Here is a 21510-nt window from a genome sequence, read left to right as displayed (position 1 = left end):
TAGATAGCTTTCAAGAGGTCAAACCAGCTTGCGGAGGGTTTGTTTTTTATTTCTGCTGTGCTGGCCCCCCCGTATCTGGTATGGGGATGTCGTCAACGGGAACCATTTTTTTCCTGGAAGATGTGCCCAAGCTTCAGCCTAAGAGCATCCTTGGAATTAAAGAACTCTGGAGCTGGAAGGTACAGCCAAAATGATGTAGTCCAGGTTCTTCATATTACAGATGTGGAGACTGAGGTTCAGAGAGGTCAGTTCACGGACCTAGGGTCACACAGCCCATTCGAGGCACTGTGGCGAGCAGCGTCCGGCTCACAGGGCTCCTGTTAACAGCATCCTGAGTGGAGAGTTGTGCTTAAGGGTCAGTCTGCCTGGACTTGGGTCCCAGCCTCACTCCTTGCTAACAGTGTGACCCTGGGCTGGTCCTTTAGCCTTTCTGTGCCTCAGTTTCCCCATTTGTAAAACGGGTGTGTTAATAGAATCTTCTGTGGAGCTGTTTGGAAGATCTGATTAGAATGAATGAGATAATTCAACTGTTTGACAGTCGGAATAAGAGAGTCAGTGAATGTCAGCTGCGTCCGGATCCCCCCTCCCCTCTGCTTCCTGCTCACTCAGTCGGTGAACGGTGACCGGCACCTGCCTCTCCCCGGGCCCTGTGTGTGCTGTGGACGACACCACAGTGAACCAGAGGACAGGAATTCGCGCTGGTCAGTTCTCAAATTCTAGCAAGAGAGACAAAAAAAGTAAAGGGAAGAATAGAGCAGAATGTGATTTTTGAAAGTTTTAAACATTAATTGGCGTTAGGTGCAGGGGCAGTGAGAGGGTCAGGACTGGGTCAGTGGACTCCAAGCTTCTAAATGTAGGCCCAGCTTTCCCATTGCATGACCCTCGGTGATTCCCTGGACTGTTGTGTCCCAGGCCCTTCTTGGACACTGGGAGCCAGAACCCAGCCCAGCAGCCCTTACGGGGAACCCTAAGGGACCGTCCAAGCTACTTAAAGTAGGCCATGATCCAGTGCCTCCAGATATTTTGGGGACCCCCGAGATGATATTAGGGCAAATTTGGGGAGCCTAGTGTCTGACCAGGACCCCCACCTGCACGGTGTTTAGAACCTGGGCTCTGGAGCCTGGATCCAAATCTCAGCTCCGGGGCTTCCCAGCTCTGTGACCCTGGGTGCGTCTCTAACCCCTTGGAGCCTCAGTTTTGTCATCTGAAAAATGGGGGTAGTAACCCCTACCTGGTAGAATCGCTGTAAGGGCTGGATGAGTTCATGCAGGCAGAGAGCTCGGGCCAGGGCCCGGCCACGGAAGCACGTCCAGGTGTTAGCTCTGCTCTTACTCTTGCCCTCTCCACGTCTGCAGTTGCCCGGTCCCCTCTGTCTTTCAAGACACGCCTACACCAGGTTGCGGGATTAGCCCAGAACTTCTGATAATACATGTCGACATTCTCTTCCAGGTGTTTTCCAAAGTGGGTGTGGTGAAGAGGTGCTCCATTTCCAAGAAGAAGAACAAAGCAGGTATTTCACAGGCGCGCTCAGTCAGAAAGGAGCAATTCTGAAAGAAGCAGTGTCGCTCTGGGTAGGGGTAAGGGTAAGAGAGAGCAACCTCTCCCTTGCTGATTCTGAGGGTCTTCTTTCATTCTGAAGCATTGGCAGCCCCACACTCTCTCGTTTGGCTCGTCTAAAATGGTCCTTCTTTCTGGGTCCCTGGAGACTCCTGGTTTCCGGTGGGAGCAGCCATGCGTGTCAGATTCTTCTGAATCTAGACCCTTTGCCACCCTGGACTGTCGGGTGGTTTCAGAGCAGTGCGATTAGAGGGCTGGCAGGGTCGACACTGTTCAGTGGCAGAGCCTCTCCCTGATCCCAGCATCTCTGTGCTCTGGAAATCTCCCAGGGAAGAGCAAGAACAGACCCGTCGTGGGCTTTCCCTCTTCCCTGCCAAGGGAAATGACCCAGATGTAGAACATCTGGAACACTCTGCTGAGTCATCAGCCACGCACGTCACTGGCCCCTGGGTGCCTGGGCCACGCAGACCCCACCCTCATCTCTCCTGTCAGCCTCAGGCGTTGCCACGAGTCCCTTGGCGTCTCGTCTGTTTCTTCTCCAGCCCTGGCTTCCTGCAGGTGATAGGCCATTGTTCCTTGCTTTCTCACAGCTGTGCGGTCCCCATCCCTTCAATTTGGCGGGATTTGTAGGGATGCCACGTGGGCCAGCCCATGGCTGTGTCCTAAGAGACTAATGAGCTAGTGGTTACAGCACAGAGCAACAAGGGGTCTGGTAGAGGGGGCCCTGGCTGGACAGGAGCCAGGCCAGGGGTCTCCATGTCAGACCGAGACTTGGAGGGTAGGGAGGCAGAGCAGTCAGCTGGTGGGAGCGGGGTGTGGGTGAAGGAGGCGGGAGAGGGCATAGTAGCAGGTCGGGAATATATTGAAGAGGCAGAAGATGCACCTAGAAAGGTAGGCTGATTCCAGATCACAGAATGGCTTTCTGCCAGGCAGAGGAGTCTGGGCTTTTTGCCAGAGGAGCCTTGGAGGGTCTGAAGCAGACAGGTGGCGTAGAATTTGGGGAGTTCCTTGTATTCGTTTGCTAGGGGTGCCGTAATAAAGCACCACAAACTAGGTGGCTTCCACCACAGAAGTTTATTACCCCACAGTTCTGGGAGCCAGAAGTCCAGGGTCAAGGTGTGGGCAGGGGTGGTTCGTTCTGAGTGCTTGTGAGGGAAGGATCTGTTGCAGCCTCTCTCCTCGGCCTGTGATTGTCTTCATGTTCACGTGGCATTCTCCTGTGTACACCTGTCCTGCGTTCAGAGTCCACCACCACCCCTTTTCTTTTTTATAAGGATACCAACCATATTGGATTAGCGCTTAACCTCAGGACCTCATTTTTACCTTGATTACCTCTGTAAAGAATCTATCTCCAAATACGGTCACATTCTGAGATGTGAGGGTTAGGACTTTAATGCACACTGGGGGGCTGGGCACAGTTCAAACCATAACATCCCTGTTCACCAGGAACCGCAGATGTAGTTTGGGCTACAAGGAAAGGCAGCTAAGCACCGAGTGAACGGCATGAAGGCTCAGTTTGGGGGTGCTGGGGATGGAGTTCAGGAAAAGAGGTGACCCCTGAAGTCCTGGGGGGTGAGACAGGCTGGCAGAGGGGTCGCCAGCTCCATCCGGGGCTGTCCCTGCAGGTTGTAGTGTCACTGTGCCCGTCTCTGCAGTCAGACGCTCTGCGGAGCCTGCCTCTCGGCCCTCGGGAGCACTCTTCAGCGTGCTTTAGAACAGTTACCTGATCTTTCAGTGTCATGAGCAGCTCTTGAAAGCTACACTGTCTTTTTTAAGAGCCTGTATTTGAGAGCCCTGCTCTCTGGGGCTCATCCATCACAGCTTGGGGGGAATCTAGACGGTGTCTGTTATCAGTGAGGGTCTCAGCAGGAACCAGAAAGCACGCTCAGCTGGGGTTGTCAAGGAGATGTTTGTAGTGAAGGGGCCAAGTGCCCAGGTGTGGGCTGGGCTGAGGGGACCCACAGGGGAATGTCGAGGCAGTGGATCATGTGGGAGAACGCCCCTCCCCTGTGGAGCCCAGAGGCTGTGGGGAGGGAGTGGTGTGACCAGAGCCACAGAAGAAGGGCCACCGGCAGAGCCAAGGGTGTGGGTTGGACACTGGCGCTGCCAGAACCACGCCAAAGCGGGAAGGCGATGGGGTGTGTGGAAAGAACCGGGGCCCCAACTCTCCCTCCTCCACCCGCTTGGGTAAACCAAACAGGAAACCAGAAGGCCGGTGAGCCCAAGTTGTGCTCTCTATAGACATCAGCATTCCAGGGCAGGAGAAGGGCAGAATGGATCTGCACAGCGTCAGTGAATCGGCAATGAACTTGACTCTCTGTAGTTGCCTTTAACACCATCTTAATGAGCTTTTTAAATATCCTACGGGCACAGACCCTCCAGCCTTGACCCTCAGAACAGAGTTTTCACGTATCCACTGGAAAACAAATACTGAAAGTCACCACGGGGTGGCGCTACCCACCAGCCAGCAGTTCTGTGAACCTCCCTCCTGTCGCCTGCAGAACAGTGTCTGGGCTGTTTGTGGAATTTCTTCCTGCTTTGGGCCCTTGTTTTATAACACGTGGTTGTGAGTGGAAATGCAAACACGCAGGGGCACAGCCTCACGAACAATACAGACAAACATGAGGACTGCTGGGTCAACAGTGGTGACCTCTGAGCCTCATTTGGGCCCATCAGCCTTGAGCCGACCCTCTTTGAGTTCAACGGTGAAAAACATAGAGAGTAAAATTAGTAAATCAGCATGAACCACGGGGGCGGAGGCATGCATCACATTTCGTGTCAAAGAGCAAGGTGTAATTAGAGACCTTATTCTTTTGTGCCCTCAGTTATACATATTTACATTCAGGAAGCAAAGTTCTCTATAAATTTTGGAGATACCCCTGGCTATCTGAACTCATGCTACTCACGACCCAGCAATAGGGAACCAGAGGAGTTCTAATAACGTGGTCACAACCTCCCTCTCCCAACCGTATGTCTGAAAGCCAGGAACCAGGTGTAACTGGGTGGTCAGAAATACTTTGTAAAGAGTAAGCCTTCGACGCACTTGACCTTGATGCATGTGTTCATTTCATGCATTATGTATGGAAGCAGGGGACTGCCCGGGTAGAGGTTTTGCTGCTTGTCGTGGCGATGGTCATCCCTCCCTCCCAAAGGCGGGATTCTATTATGAAGTTAATTATCACGTCGATCATCTGTTAATTAATAGTCAGCTGGGCCTCAGGTGGCGGCTATATAACCTCGTTGGCTGATTCTTCAAGACGACTGGTAATAAATGGCAAGCCGGGAGCTGGGATCTTTTTGGGAACAAAGAGGGGCATGAAGAAATGAGAATGTCGAGGGGCCGTCCAGGGGCCCCTTGGAGCCCTTGAACTTGGTCTGGTGCACCTTCTTTGTTTTCCCCCCTGCCTGGCGCCCCAGTACGATTCCCACCTCTCTCTCTTTCAGGAGTGCTGCTGTCCATGGGGTTTGGATTCGTGGAATACAGGAAACCGGATCAGGCCCAGAAAGCTCTCAAACAGCTCCAGGTAAGTGGGGATTCTCAGCCGAGGTCCACGGGGGCGTGAGGCAGGCGGTGCGGTATCCCGTCAATCTTCTGAAATTGAGTGGGAATGCAGATCAGTCCGCATCTTCCCAGGCCCATTGCTTTCTCCAGTTCCCTAGGGGACTGTGGCCCACGGCCTTGAACCTTGCTCAGCTCCCCACAGTCACTGCAATGCATTCCTTCAGTCTGCAACCCTTGATCAAGAGCCTGGTTTGTGCCAGACCTCAGGGAGATGGGTGAAGCAGACCTCTGAAGAAATACGCCAAGACCGGGTCATGAGAAGTGCTTGGATGCAGATAAAGCAGACACTGTGGTGAGGGGAAGTCTACTTTAGATCGCGTGGTCAGGAGAGGCCCTCTCTGAGGACGTGACAGTTGAGCTGACACCTAATTGACAAGAAGGAGTCAGCTGCACAGAGATCTCGGAACAGCACGTGCAAAGGGTCTGGGGCAGGGACTCTGAGGCAGGAGTGAGCTTGCTATGTTTGAGGAGCAGCAAGAGGCCAGTGTGGCAGCGACAGGGTATAGGGTGGGAGGTGTGTGCAGCTGGATCTTGCAGACCTTTTATGGACTGTGGAATTCAACATAGAGGCAGTGCGATCCCATCAGAGGGCTTGGAGCACTTTGGGGAAGGATCTGATTTCTGCTGCAGAACAGTCTCTCCAGCTGCTGTATGGAGGGTGCATCATAGGAGGGCAGGTGGGAGACCGCTGAGTCCTCAGGCACAGGTCAGGGTGGACGCAGTGAAAGTGGGGAGAAGGGGGCTGAACACAGAGGTGTTTGGGACACAGACTCATGTCCTACTGAGAAAGGAGCGATGCCCTCCTGCTAGGTCGAAGTGCAGGGACAGATCAGGGCCCTGGATGGCAGGAAGGGAGCTGAGGTTACAGGGAGCAGAACAGAGTCCCAAAGTGGGCCAGGCCTCAGCTTCAGACATGTCCTCAGCACCTTCCCTGACACCCCACGTCCCCAGGCCCTTCGGTGGCAGGAAGGGGACAAGGAACAGTGCTTTCTCACGAGCCTCTTTCTTTCTGGAGGCCCGCTTGCTCCAGGGGGTCCAGGATCCTTTTTAAACCCTATTCAGAATGTCACGTGTCTGTATAGGCCATCCAGGCAGCGGCAGCGTTAGATGGGGTTGACCAGGGCCGAGTTTACAAGCGAGCGTGTAGCAAGCCGCACGCCCTCCCAGCTCCCATTCTCTCTGAGACGTGGGCTTGGGCCTGCACAGCTGGGCTGGATACTGGGTGAAAAGGGCACCCATACTGGCCCACCTCCCTGTGGAGCCTGGCTTTATAGGGACCCTCCAGGTGATGCAGTCTGTCCCAGTAGAGCTTGCTAGTCAAGCGAAAGGCCTTGGGGGTTATAGGAAATGCAGCTGGGCACTTAGCCGATATGACCGTTTCCGTAGAATTTTGATGACCCTCCCCTTGGCCCAAAGCAACTCCAGGGAGGGCTGAATTGGGCTTGGGTGGGGTGATGGGGAAGGGTGGCCTCTGGGGCCTCTGCTCGCACTTGGAAAGGCTCTCTGCTCTCCACCTCACATGCCCACGGGGCCAGGCTAGCTGTGTGAGCTAGCGACGGGGCCGGCATCACCCAGAACAGAACCTGGGCACCCGTGCCCGTTCTAATGAGGCAGCCACTTCTTGGCCTCAGCCAGTTACTGCCTGATGGGCAGGTGGGCCCCAGCCATACCAGATCTTCTCTGGTTTTCTGTTTTGTTTGTCGTTTTTTCAAGAGACACTAGAAATCCAACTTTTTTTTTTTTTTAACATCTTTATTGGAGTATAATTGCTTTACAATGGTGTGTTAGTTTCTGCTTTATAACAAAGTGAATCAGTTATACATATACATATGTTCCCATATCTCTTCCCGTTTGCATCTCCCTCCCTCCCACCCTCCCTATCCCACCCCTCTAGGTGGTCACAAAGCACCGAGCTGATCTCCCTGTGCTATGCGATTGCTTCCCACTAGCTATCTATTTTACATTTGGTAGTGGATATATGTCCATGCCACTCTCTCACCCTGTCACATCTCACCCCTCCCCCTCCCCATATCCTCAAGTCCATTCTCTAGTAGGTCTGTGTCTTTATTCCTGTCTTGCCACTAGGTTCTTCATGACCTTTTTTTTTTCCCTTAGATTCCATATATATGTGTTAGCATACTGTATTTGTTTTTCTCTCTCTGACTTACTTCACTCTGTATGACAGATTCTAGGTCCATCCACCTCACTACAGATAACTCAATTTCGTTTCTTTTTATGGCTGAGTTATATTCCATTGTATATATGTGCCACATCTTCTTTATCCATTCATCTGATGATGGACACTTAGGTTGAAATCCAACTTTGTCATTAGATGTCGTGTACTCATTTAACTGGATTTCAGCTCTGCACGCCCAGTGGTCTGTCTTTCTCTTCCGTATAATTCAGGAGCCTGTCAGATTCTACCTTGCACACATTAGAGTTATGTTCTGTGCCTCGCTGTGTGCTACATACGGGCATATTACCGCAAAGAACTGTTTATACGAAGCTACGTGTGCTGTATTTTATGGGAGACTTAAAGGATTTTCAAGGGTAATTTTGCTAATACACCAGTTTTGCCTTAAGGGACCCATGTTAAGAGCCTAGCTTTAGATGCATCTCTGCTGTGATTTAGAATTTTTTTTTTAACAGCATACAATCCAAACCAAACTCTCTCTCTGCAAGCCAGACCAAAGGGGCTTAACTTTGCCTGAAAATGCTTGTAAACAATGGAAAATTCTGTGCCCCTTGAATGGCTTAAAGGTCAAGGCCCAATCGTGGCTCCAGAGGACTTGGAGGGCTGGGTCTCCGTAACCACCAGCTGCTGCCCGGGCTCAGCGGGAACCACTTCCAGGAAAAGCCCTTCCCTGTCCTTGACTCCAGCGGGCTTGTCTCCTGGGAACAGTCAATGCCCCCTCGAAGTTCTCTCTCCCCTCACTCAGCCGAAGCCCACTCCGGTGAAGGACAGGGCTACGGGTGAGTGCTTCTGAGAGGACAGAGGGACAGGCTGTGTTGTCTCATCTCTCAGGGTCACGTCATGGACGGCCACAAGCTGGAAGTGAGGATCTCAGAACGAGCCACCAAGTGAGTCTACACTGCCCCCCTCTTCCTTGGATTGAGTCCATCCCTTTTGTGTTGGTGCCGGTGCCTGGAGGGTGTCTCATGGTCTTTTAACATCCTACCCCACCCAACACCCCCTCACCCTGGGACCCCTTCCTAATTAAGGAGGTGTCCCGCATGCCAGCTCCGATACCCATTTCCCTGGTAAACTGGGACCACTCCAGTCCCCGGAGTAAACGTGTTAGTACACATCTATTATAACAAAAGGAACACAGGCGGGAGAAGCAAGCAAAACCCACTTATCTTGGCCCTATAAATAAACCCAGGGAGACTTGCAAGTTGCTGGAGCCTTGGACGAACCGGAAGCAGTGATAAAACCTAGACGTCTCGCATTATGGGGCTTTCTTTCTTGGAGCTGGACAGCGGTGCCCAGAGACGGCCTCCACTTAATTTGAAAGAGATTCAGTAGATGTTAGAGATGGAGACAGACCACTGGACCCAATGACCAGTTTCCTAAAGTAGTGGCGGTCTCTTGGGAGTTTTAGTTTTGCCCCTACATCTTCACCCTTGCAAGTCCTAATTGAACTAATACACTGGAGGTGCTTTGAACAGTGCCCGGCATGTAACGCGTACCTGGGGTCAGCCTTTATCATTGTTGTCATTGTCAATCCCATCTGTCCGCCTCAGGTGATGAAGTGACCGCCTCTAACAATCCTTGGGCTGGTTTAAGATATTTATTTGATGGTTTTCAGCAAGTTGGTCATTTGTTGTGGTCGTTGAGCAGATTAGCTGCCAGTGAGCTGACCTGAAGCTGCCGCTATCTCTTCCTTCTCTCTCTGTTTTTTAATGCTACCTGTGAAGCCAGCCTCAGCCACCTCTGGTGGTGTCCACCCATCCCAGTCCATTCCATGCTGAGCATCCTTAGCCAGAAGAAGCTTGGTGTGGGAGCCCCCAGAAGCTAACGTGAATTAAGAGTGGGGGGGTGGCGGTCCAAGCTTTGTGCCCTGCAGCTTTGGGTTCTAATCCAGGGTCTGTGTGACCTTGGGCGGGTGATTTTGCCCGTAAAGTAAAATGTGAAAACTGGAGGTTGTGCATGAAGCATCTAGCATGAAGCATCTAGCACATGCCCAGCATGTGATCACTCAGCCAGTGGTGCCGGTCTTTCTTCTCAGTCCCCTGACTCCAGGGAGTCAGGCTGAAGTCACCTTGCAGCCTCTCAATTCCTAGGCAGTGTTCATTTAGTCTTTCTTTTATTCAACAAAAAATTACAGAAAGCCTACTGGGCACCAGACACTCTTCCCAGGAGCTGGGGAGGGAGATTCCTCGTGGGGTTTACATTCTAGGGCAGCGCTATTTGATAGAAGTTTCTGCGGTGATGAAAACATCCTATAATGTTCTACATCTGCACTGCCCAGCATGGGAGCCACTTGCCACACATGGCATTTGAGCTCTTGAAACGTGGCAACTACCACTGTGTTAATTATCTAGTGTTACATAACCAAGTATCCCAAAACTTAACAGCTTAAAACAGCAAACATTTATTATGTCACAGTTCCTGAGGGTCAGGAATTCAGGAACAGCTTAGCTGGGAAGTTCCGTCTTGGCATCTCTTATGAGGTTGCAGTCAAGACGTTGGCCAGGGCTGCAGTCTCATCTGAAGGCGCAACTGGGGTTGATGGATTCACTTGCAAAATGGCACATTCACATGGCTGTTGGCAGGAGGCCTCAGTTCCTCACCACGTTGGCCTCTCCCTAGGCTTGCACAAGTGTCCTTACAGCCTGGCAGCTGGTTTCCCCCAGAACGAGTGATCCAAGAGAGAATAGGGAGGAAGCAGCAATGTCTTTTATGACCTAGACTCAGAGCAGGAGAGGAGTACACAAGGGGCATGAATACCAAGAGACAGAGACCGTTGGGAACCATCTTGGAGGCTGGCTAGCCCAGCAACCGAGGAGTTGAATTTTTAATTTTGTGTCATTTTAATATCGATTTAACTGTTAGCCACGTGCAGCTGGTGGCTGCCGCGTTGGACGGCACAGCCCTAGAGGACAGACCGTAAAGAGAAACATGACTGAATATGTAATATGCTCTTGGATAGTGATGAGTGCCAGGAAAATCGAGCCAGGGGTGGGGGTGGGAGTGGGCTGCTATTTTAGTGGAGACAGTTAGGGAGGAGGTGACCTGGAGCAGACTTGAAGTGAGTCATAACCGTCCTCATAATCACAGCCGGCATCTTTCTGGGCACCTGCAAAGAAAGAGACAGAGGAGACTGGGTTTAAGGAGAAGAAAGAGACAGAGGAGACTGGGTTTAGGGAGAGACTGCCCCCACCCCCATCAGAGTTCTGTCCTCAAGTCCCTGCTAGCCCCTGAGTGTCTCAGATGAAGGGCAGCAGACACCCCAGGGTAGGATGTGCCGACTGGACATCCACAGCTGTTGGGGGGAGAAGATAACTAGGCTGCGTGCCACCCAGGGGAGCTTGCCTCCTTCCCCTTTCCTCTCAGCCGCGTCCACGCAGAGTCCCCGAGTCCCTCACCTGAGCAGAGGACCAGAGCATCGGTGCTGGGGCGGGAGGGGGCCGGTGGAGTCAGCAGAGGGCAGCAGCTGCCGAGGCCCCGAATGACCTGAAGCCTTTCCCCCGACCCTCCAGGCCAGCCCTGACATCCGCTCGGAAGAAACAAGTGCCCAGAAAGCAGACAACCTCCAAGATCCTGGTGCGGAACATCCCCTTCCAGGCTGACAGCCGCGAGATCCGCGAGCTCTTCAGGTGAGAGGCGCTGGTCCGGTCCGCGGGGCCGTCGTGTTGGGGGGAGCCTGCTGGGCCTTCGGGTCCTCGATGGTCTGCCGAAGGCCAGCGTGGTGGCCTCTCAAAGGTCGTCTTCTGGCTGCCTTTGATGTGTCTCCCTTAATCTCAGACGTTGCTCTCCAGACCGCTGGGCAGAAACATGTCCAAACAGGGCAGTCAGTCTTCTTCATCCCCACCAGCGACCTGCAGGAGGGGCAGGGACCCAGGCGGCTGACGCCCAGCTCTGCCCATGATCTGCCTGAAATCCTGCCTCCCAAGTCATGCTTTGGTTTAAGCCAGTGGCCCAATACCTTCTCTGCACATTTGAATCACCTGGTGACTTTTATAAATACACCTTTGCTCAGGCTCCGCCCCCAGAAAGTTGCAATCGGTTGGTCAGGGGTGGAGCCCAGATGCTGGTATTTGGATCAGAGCGCCCCAGGGGATTCTGATATCCAGCCAGGGTTGGGCAGCACTGGTCTGCACTGCTGTCTATGGAAAGCGCGCTTTGAGATGAGGGAGGATCGCCTGCCGAAATAATGCAGTCCACCAGCAGCTGCTACAGCACAGGAGTCAAAACTCAGAGGTCTCTTGGGGCCAGGCAGCAAACAGCCTGGCAGAGCAGACTGGGTGGGAACTGGCCGACTGGAGGGCCAGCGGAGATGCTGGGCAGGGACGCAGATGTCGTAGGACCAGTTCTTGCTGCATTTTGAAAGAGAAACTGGCAATCTGGATTCTTGAGTTAGAAAACTAATTCACTTACTAAAAACACTCTGTGTGGGACAACGTCTACCTGAGGGCCGGATATAACCCAGGGGCCACGAGTTTGCAACCCCTGTGCCAGTACATTACACTGTTTGGTTTTTCAGATAAGTTAGGTATCACCCAGCACCAAGCCTTGGATGAGACGTCTTTAGAGAGAGGGCATAAGGGGGAAACGTTTATAAAGCCAGGGCACTCTCCAGGCGTGTGCTGTGTGGCACAGAGAACAGACCCTTCTAGCTCTCAGAACCTAAGGCAGATGACATTGGCCCCAACCAAGCAGATCGTGGAAGCTCGGCTGCAATCTAGGAGTATCCTGGGGACCTACAGCCCTGTGGCCTGCATAGGGCTGAACATTTAGGATTCCGTGTACTAGACCTTGTTTGTTTAACCTGCATTTGTCCGGTTCTGGCGTGAAGATCAGGAGAGCTAAATCCCGATTAGGATTACCAATTAGCTTCTGGCCAGGTCAGCTGTGGTTGCAAAATAGCAGTCCTAGATTTTGGAGACTGGAAAGTATGTGTTATCTTTGTGTGAAATCTACCCTCTTTGCTCCTACTCCATGGTGTAAAGAATGGGGAACCACTTGAAGGGTCTGCTTTAAAAATCCCTGTCGTCCTCCCCCCCATTCTAAATCATACACTGGCACACAATTCATTAACAGACATCAGCCCAGTGCTGATGCAAAGACGGGAACCCTGTCGATTTCTTAGTAGCAGGGTCTTAGCTATGATCCCAGGGTCCCCTGCGTGGTAGTAACAGCCTGGTAAGGTGGGGTCACCACCTGCAGGAGGCTGTTTTCCGTCTCCCAGCGTCTGGGGAGACGAGTCAAGAGGAGTGGGTCGCCGTCACGAGAAGGTATGTATCCCGAGCCTCGCACGGCCGCTGGTTTCAGCCATGCTCCTGCTTTTTAAAGAGTCCAATTTAAGAACTGCCGGATCAAAACGGGATTGCTCTGAGCAGCACGTGTTGATCAGGAAACAGCATCCTGCCGAAATGACAGTTTCGCTTGGTTCCGCAGTCTGTTGAGGGTGACACTTATCCAGGGAAACAAAAGACCGCAACGGGAAGGGAAAAGCGCTTTGTCTGATCTCACGTTTTATGTTTATTTTGAGAAGACAGGGAATTAGTGTCCCCCGAACATCATTACATGTGGTGTCTCGTCTTCCTGCCATTGTTCTGGCGGTAGTTTTCATCAACCCCTGGAAATCCAGAGCCTGCTTGCTTGGAGCCTGGCTTTGTTGTGCGTTCTGGCCGGGGGTTTGAGGCCGTTCCGAGCGCGGGCAGCAGGGGTCGCTGTGAGCCTTCTCTGGGAGACAAGCTCCGCCAGGAGAGCACAGACCCAGTTTCAGACAAAGCCAGTGGCCGGCAAAGGTCAGAGCCAGGGGGAAGATGTCAGGGTTTAGGGGAACCAGTCCGGTCCGTTTTGCCAGGCAGTTTTCATGGAGTTATCCTACCGGGCATAATCAAAATCACCAGCTCGCTGTGTGTTGGGCTCTGCTACACGCCTTCCTATGCTGTATCTTTTATTAAGCAACAGAGCAGCGCTGCAGAGGAGGGATGCTGTTATCCTTTAGTGGAACCACCATCCCGCACGTGTGTCGTCTGCACCAGGCACTGTGCTAGGCGCCCGGCACGTAGCCATTTCAGGAGAGACAGGGTCCTCTCTCAAGGAATTCACTCTTTGTGAAGGACCAGGAAGGAAAGCGACAGTGACAGTCGCACAGTGACACACCCGGGGTGTGAGGGCATGAGTGCAGCGCCGTGGGAGGGCACGGTCTGGTTCTTGAGACAGCCCACTGGGGGACAGCAGCTCGCCCGTCCTCCCCCGCCGCTGGGGGCCCTGCCCGTGCACCGGGGGCAGCGGTTTCTCAGCCGAGGCGGTGTTTGCCTGGGCCTTTCCTGGAGGCCACCAGCCTTCCACCCGGGCCTCACTGCGCCAGATCCCAACCCCTTAAACCCAGCCCGATGGGTGCCAGGAGGCCCTGCAGATCCATGCCTCTGTGGGATCGTCCTCTGGGACACTTCGAGGCTCGCCCTTTAGAAAAGTCAGAGAGTAGACACAGCAGTGAATTAGGAGACGGCAGTTCTCTCTCTGCCGCCCCCTTTCTGGGCCTCAGTTTCCCCTGGCATAAAACAGTAGTCATGATACTGGTGATAACATGTGCTACGAATTGTGATAATGATGCTAGCGTTTATCATTATCATGAAGTAGATTTTTCGAGCGCGACCTCTGTGCCGGGCTCCGTGGGCTGAAGCGCTTTGCCTGATTACAGCCCCGCGGAGTGCTTGTCATCGGCTCCATTTCCCAGTGAAGAAACCAGCTCCAGAGCCCAAATCCCCACCCACTGGGTTGTCGGATGGCGCGGGCTGGCACCCAGCTCCCTCACCATGTGGCTGCCTCAAGGGCTGTTAAAAGGATTACGTGAGATTATGCATGTGGGGCACTTCATACAGCACCTGGTATGGAGTGGGTAGTTAGCTAGCATTAGCTGTGGTTATTAAACAGCACAAAGCCAGCGGCTCCAGGCTCTGAACCCAGGGCAGGTCTGACTCTAGACAGAGCCCGTGTCACAGTAGTGCTGAATCCTTGGAAGTTCTCTGCAGCATATCCTTTTATTTTGTTTTTTCCTCTTTTCCCTAATTATCTCCCTCCCTCCCAGCTCCCCGCGCCCTCCACTGTAGTCCTCTCCCCCTCCAGCTAGGTTCTGGGGCAGAGAGGGTCAGCAAGGAATGTGAGACACAGGGCGAGGCCGAGCTGGTCCTCCTCAAGCCCTGAAAGGAAATGTGGAGGACAAACCGGGGTTCCCCATACCGTGCAAGGGTACACATGGATGCAGGGAGCCAACGCCTCAGCCCACAACCAGAGCAAGGATGGCAATGGTCCTCGGCTCACCCAGCAGGTGCCCACAGTCTTAAGTCAGTATCGATTCCAGAAGAAGAAAGATGTAACGTGGGCATCCCCCTGCTCTCCGGGTTGACTGTGGGGTAGGTGTGTGTGCGCATGTGCATGCCTGTGCTAAGTTGTTTTGCTAAGTTGTTTTTTGTTTCATATCTTTATTGGAGTACAGTTGCTTTACATTGTTGTGTTAGTTTCTGCTGTACGACAAAGTGAATGAGCTATACGTATACACATATCCCCGTATTCCCTCCCTCTTGAGCCTCCCTCCCACCCTCCCTAAGCTAAGTTGTTTTTTTATTCTTTTCCTGCCTCCATCCGAAAGCCTGGACTTGAAAGACCCCAGGGCAGAAGTGTGGTTCAGAGAATAGCCCCTCGGATGCTTCCATGGAGCCAAAGTCCGTTCGCTCAGTGGAAGCCTCTGCATTCAGGGCCTCCCATCCGGACGCACAAGCACGTGTGTGCAGAGCCAAAGCATTTGATGGAAGGGTCTCATTCCCACCCACATTGCAAGTGATGGCGCTGAGATAGCAAAGACCCCTTGGGAACCAGGTGGCTAGTGCCCGCGAGCACCTAGGAGGCCTCGGACACTGAGCTGACCACATCCTGGGCACTCATGGTATCAGTGTATCTTCAGAACAGCCCGGCCTGGTGGAACTATTGTTGTGTCCATTTTCTAGATGAGGAAACTGAGGCACAGAGAGGTCAAGGGGCTGTTGCTAGAAGGACCCTCAGCTTGCGCATTTCTTTTGTACTCCAGGGGCAGCCTTGATTTGAGGCACCTGGTTTCTGGAAGGCAGTGATCTTCCAAGAAAGAGGTTCTCCAGACAGGGCCAGCCTCGTGAACATCTGACCTGTGTAGTCCCTCAAGGCCTCACACTTGGTTTCATGCTCTCCTGTCGCCATCTTGAAATTCTTAATTTTCCAACAAGGGGCCCTAAATTCTCATTTTACACTGGGCCCAGCAAGCTATGTAGCCAATCCTGCCCGCAAACCAATGGAAAGATCAGGAGATTCGGAGCCAGAGTGTACTTTGGCAGTCGGCCAGCCTCAGTTTCCTCATCTGCAGGAGGGGATTGACAGTCATGCCCACTTCTCCTCCCTCCCCGGGCAGTGAAAGGCTCACCTGAGAAGCAGGTGCCATCGTTGATTCAGTGCCTCTCCTTATAGCAAAGGTTGCAAATTAGCAGGGTAGGTGCGGCCCCGGGTATGGCTTACTTGGGCCCACACAGTGTTGGGGTCAGGGTGGTGGGGACGAGTTGGTGTCTCATATTTGCCGAGCATGGGCTTTCACATCCGACCCTGGTTTCTGACCTGGGGAAAAAAATCGACAGATCTGACTCCATCAGGCCCGGGTTCCTATGTGGCCTTGGCCGTTGCTCTTCGTAGTGGCTGCTCACACCTGCTCTTGAACTTCCCACCCGACCCACTTCGCTCTTTCTTACCCACCAGCCTGGCAGACACAGAGTTCATGATTCCTGGCTGAGCATCACAGCGGATATGGGGACTAGACAACCCCTCTCTGGCCCCTTCCCCTCCTCTGACTTCACTTACAAGCGCCCCGAGTAATGTATCGCGTTCAGCGATCCTGCCCCTTAAAGGCTGGCCTTGATTTGAAAAATGTCCACAGCACAGAGGCATCCTTCTTAGGTGATGATGATGGTATAGCTGAAGTCTACAGTGCAGTCAGATAAGGACCTGCAGCTTGGGTCTAGCCTGCCTGGGTTCATGTCCCACCTCCACCACTTCCTAGCTGTGTGACCTTGGGCAAGTCACTTACCCTCTCTGTGCCTCTGTTTCCTCATCTGGAAAATGGGCATAGACCTCCAAATGACATATAACCTCAGCAGGCAGTTATAAGGATTGGTTTTGGGAACAGTGCCTGGCACAGAGCAAGCAGAGTTAGCTGGAATTCTTGCTGTTGAAAATGAGGCCCTCAGCTCACCCTTCCGCGGGCTCACTCCCAACCCCCCAGCCAGGGTAGCTTGGCTTGCCCTCTTCTCCCGCGGCCCCCATTCCCGTTCCACCCAGCCCGCCTCACAGCTCCCCTTGGAGTGCTGTCCATGTGGCTGTTTCATGTCCCTCACCCCCCACCCCCAGACACGCTGTCTGGTTTGCTGCAGTGGCCGCAGGCCCCTGGTACGTAGATGGTTCTCAGTAAATGTTTGCTGATCACATAGATTTAACTGTGCAAAGCCTTGCCCTATGGAATCTGATAAAGATAGGGCGTGTGAGACACAGAGAGGTTAAGGAGTTTGCCCAAGGTCACACAGCTCTGAAGCGGCACAGCCAGGTCTTTCTCACTCTGGAGCCCCCTCACCCCAACCCCTGGGGTACTGTCCCCGGAGGTCAGAGATGTCAGGTGGGAGCCGCTGGCAGAAACGCCGCCATCTCTGGCAGGCTAGGCCTTCGGCTGCAGGCTACAGATGGAGAGGTTTTCATCTGAGCCTTTTTTTTCCCCCTTCCTCAGAGGTGTGAACCACCTGCCAGGGGTGTGAATGGGTGAGCTCACAACAGGTGTCTGGAGGCCTTAATTACTGGGCTTGCATCTCCTGTCCCCGGTGCACCTGTTGTGCCCACTTTGTGGGCAGCGTCCGTCCGTCCCAGGGCTCCTTTCCTCCTCATTTCCTCTCGCAGTGACCGTGACCGTGGAGGAAAGGCTGAAGACGGCTTGCCTGCCGAGTTCCTCTCACGCGCTCCCCCCTTGTCCCCCGCCCAGTGGCAGGGTCACTGCCCGTTTAACTCCTGGTGGTCAGCAGCACTTTTCCAAAAGCTGCAAGCCCTGTAACCTGCTCTCCGCAGGGGCCCGGGACGCATGGGGCCACTTCCCGTTCATTAGGGAGAAGCTCTGCAAAAAACAGGCTCGGGCAGTTCACAAGAGCCAGCCTGGACCATTCCAGAAGGGGGGTTGGGGTGGGGGGTGGCGGAGAAAACCCTCAGCCGGGTTCTGAAAGGGGGGTGGGGTAAGGAGGGCGCAGCTGTCCCCAGGTGCCTCCCCACCCCCGCTCATCTCCCACCAAGTGTACCCCCGCAGAGCGACCCTAAAAAGGCACTGCATCCACTGGTCAGACCCAGCCGTGCTCATTCATTGTCTTGTTGTCTCTGGCTGCTTTTAGGCTGCAGCAGCAGAGTTGGGTAGTTATGACAAAGACCAGAGGATCCACAAGGTTATAAAATACTCTCTGGCCCTTTATGGGGGAAAGTTTGCTGACCCCTGGACTAAATTAAACCAAGGGCCTGCAGGGAGATGGGGCACGCCCTAAGGGGTTTTGGCTCTGTTTTCTAGGTTTAATTACACACATAAGGTATTTTTTTCTTCCCCCTTTTATGAGACATACAAACATTACAGGTAAAGCTATAGCCCCACTGACTCTGCTGAAGATAAGGTCTCAGCTCAGAGAATTGCTGTGTTCATTTCTGCAAACCACGTCCCCACTCTGACCCGCTTTTCTCATCAGAGGTATCCCTGCTCCTCTGACTTTGCTGGGGCTTTTTTTTTGGTTTGTTTTGTTGTAGGACTGTTTTTTACAAGCAGTTTTAGGTTTACAGCAAAATTGAGAGGAAGATATAGAGATTTCCCACATGCCTCCTTGCCCCCGTGTGTACGTAGCCTCCCTGACTATCAATCAGCGTCCCCGCCAGAGTGGGACATTTGGACTCAGTGAATGTGTAGTTTGCAGCATTTTGTCTTTTTTGAGTAACACATGCTCCTGGGAACATTCTTGTGTATGTCTGTTGGTGGCCATGTGCATGCTCTTCTATAGGTTGTACCTGTAGGAGTGGAATTGCTGGGTCATGGGTTGTGCGTATTTCAGCTTCAGTAAATATTGCCAAGCAGGTTTCCAAAGTAGTTGTATCAGTTTGCCCTTCCTCCATGAGTGTTCTGGTTGCCCTTTGTCCTCGCCAGCACTTGGTAGTGTATGTCTTTCTCTTTCTAGGCGTGTCTGGTGCGTATACAATGGCATCGTCATGTAATATTAATTTGTGCTTCCCTGATGGCTAAGGAAATCAAATGCTTTTTCATACATTTATCATGATTTGGCTATACTCTTTTGTAGAATGCCTATTCAAGTCTTTTGCCCATTTTTTAAAATTGGATTGTCTTTTTTTCTTATTAATTTTCTTAATTACTTTTTATATAATTTTATATATTCTGGGTTCAAGTCCTTTGGTGGATATATGATTGCATCCCCTCCCTCTCCCATTCTGTGGGTAGCTTAGTGGTGTCCTTGGATGTACTGAGTCTCTTAATTTTAAATATTGTCAAGTTGTCATTTTTTCGCTTCCTGGTTAGAACCTTTTGTGTCCTATTTAAGAAATCTTTGCCTCCTCCAAGCTCATGAAGACGGTCTCCTATGTTTTCCTCTAAAATCTTTGACCTTTCACAGGTAGGTATGTAATCCATCTGGAATTGATTTTTGTGTATGGCGTGAGGTAGAGATCAAGGGACATTTTTTTTTTCCCCACATGGAGATTCAGTTGGTCCAACATCATTTATTGCAAAGACCATTCTTTCCCCTCTGCTCTGCAGTATTGATTTTGTCATAAATCAGGTGACTGTGTATGCGAGGGTCTGTTTCTGGACTCTGATCTGTTCCACGGGTCTGTTTGTCTACCCTTGTGCTAATACGCACTGTCTTAATTACTGTGGCTTTGTAATAGCTTGCTCTGTGGTGTCTTTGTTCTTCAAGACTGCCTTGGCTGTTCTCAGCCCTGTGCTCTTCAGGTCTTTGGGTTTTATTCCTCAGTAGCCGGAGGTTCTGAGTGGAGGGAGTGGTGGGATCTGACTTCTATCTGTGAAATATCTCGTGAGGAGACCCGAAGGGAGGTTTTCGCAGTCCCCTGAGCCAGAGGTGATCGTGGCTTGGACCAGGTGTCAGCCGTGGAAGTGGGGTGTCAGATCGGTGCCGGGGGGGTGCATTTTCAGAATCCTGCTGATGGCTTTAATGAGGACCGTGATGCAAACAGGAGTCAAGGATGACCCCTATATTTAGGTCCTAAGCAACGAGCTGGACGATCTGGGGTCAGGGCAGTCCGAGGGAGGCGTCAGCTCCACTCCGCACGCCCACCCTTTCCTCACCCTCGATGCATCACACATAACAGGGGCCACGGTGTGCACTTCCCAGTTGATGTGTCCACGTGTGTGCATGTGTTGGGGGTTCGGCAACACCTCCGGCTCAGGGCCGCCTGTTAGCTGCGTGGACGTCAGCTGTAGCAGCGGCATCGCTCTGTCAGTATCCCTCATGGGCATGTTCTCTGCCATGAGAGGGAGGACTGTTGACAGTACTCCGGATGTTTGCACAGCCCTTACCAGCGGGCCCTGCCGGGGCCTGAAGTGCCTTTGTGCTCATGATTTCATTTGTTTCTTCCCGCACAAGCCTGGGGAACAGCCGCCGATGAGGCAGATGGCTGCACAGCCATAAAACCCCGAGCAAGTGGCAGAGTCGGATCCACGCTCCCAGTCACTCCCTTTCTCTGCTCCGGTTCCCGTGGCACATGCAAGGGATAGAGACGTGCCTCTTCTCACGTATCCATGTGGCTCATATCTATTAAGTCCTTGGAATATGCCTGTGATTTTCCATGTCTGTGATGCTTATCAAGACCAATCTATAAATACGTAACATGTGCTCACTGTGAGCTAAGTACTGTGCCCGTTTCAAAGTGCCCGCTTCTGCCTCTGGGATCACTACATTCTAAGAAAATGAGGGGCCCACCTGGGAAGATGATTATAGTTACAAGGCAGAAACAAAAAAATGCGGAAGAATGGAATTCTTCCATTAAGGGACTGTCCCAAAGACAGAATGCAGGAGTCCTTGCCTAACCTCTTTTTATTTGGGAAAAAGATCTGGGGTTCTGAATGGACTCCAGGGTTCACACGAGCCAGCTGTAGAATGCAGCTCAAAGGACTTACATGGTCCAAATCCCAGAGGTCCCATCCCCACCCTGTGGTGTGACCACATCTTGGATCCAGCTTTTAATGTGGGGATCCCTTGGTTTAGAGGGGAGAGGTGTGAACTAACCAGGCTATAGCAGATTAGAGGAGCCTGCAGGGCGGAGACGCACAGCAGATGTTACTGGGAATCAGATTTCCACTCAGAGGAAAAACAGGCAGATGCACACTCCTGTCAGAATAGCTAAAAGAAAAAAAACAAGAGTAACACAAAATGCCGGCGAGGACGCAGAGAAACCGGATCTCTCGCGCATTGCTGGTGGGAACGTAAAGTGGTACAGCTGCCCTGGAAAAGAGTGTGGGCAGTTTCGGACAAACAAGACAGGCACTTAGCACGTGACCCGGCAGTTGCCCTCTTGGGCATCTATTCCAGAGAAATGGAAATCTGTGTTCATACAGAAACCGATACACGGGAATCCCCTGGCGGTCCAGTGGTGAGGATTCCACGCTTTCACTGCCCAAGGGCCCGAGTTCAATCCCTGGTTGGGGAACTAAAATCCCAAAAGCCGTGCAGCCTGGCCAAAAAAAAAGCCCTATACACGTGTCCAACCACTGATGAGTGGGTAAACCAAATGTGGTCTATCCATACACTGAAATGTTATTCTGCCATAAATAGGAATGAAGTACTGATAGCTGCTACACCATGGATGAACCTCGAAAACGTTAAGTGAAAGAAGCCAGATACAAAAAACCACATATTATATGATTTTATTTATGTGCAACATCCAGAATAGACAAATATAGAGCGAAAGAAAGTAAATTAATGGTTGTTTAGGGATGGGGAATGTGGGTTGGGGGTGATGGCTAAAGGATATGAAGGCTGATGAAATTTTCTAAAATGGCTATGGTGATGATTGTACAACTCTGTGAATACACTGAAAGCTGTGGAATTGTACACTTTGGGCGAATTGTATGGTATATGAATTGCATCTCAGTAAAGCT

At 52.2% G+C, this 21510-nt stretch overlaps 1 protein-coding gene across 1 annotated transcript in view; it reads left to right on the top strand.

Annotated features, from left to right (window-relative positions):
- Positions 1-21510, top strand: part of RBM19 (RNA binding motif protein 19) — a 121873-nt gene that overhangs the window by 32233 nt on the left and 68130 nt on the right. Inside the window, exons 19-22 of the mRNA XM_057526210.1 lie at positions 1450-1510; positions 5002-5081; positions 8145-8200; positions 10823-10939. Of these exons, the coding sequence (XP_057382193.1) occupies positions 1450-1510; positions 5002-5081; positions 8145-8200; positions 10823-10939 (314 nt within the window). The remainder of the gene's footprint in view (positions 1-1449; positions 1511-5001; positions 5082-8144; positions 8201-10822; positions 10940-21510) is intronic.

Source organism: Balaenoptera acutorostrata, chromosome 13 (genome assembly GCF_949987535.1).
Source record: "Balaenoptera acutorostrata chromosome 13, mBalAcu1.1, whole genome shotgun sequence".
Taxonomy (NCBI): domain Eukaryota; kingdom Metazoa; phylum Chordata; class Mammalia; order Artiodactyla; family Balaenopteridae; genus Balaenoptera; species Balaenoptera acutorostrata.
Note: the sequence above shows the minus strand (reverse complement) of the source record. Positions and strands in the feature narration are given on the sequence as shown.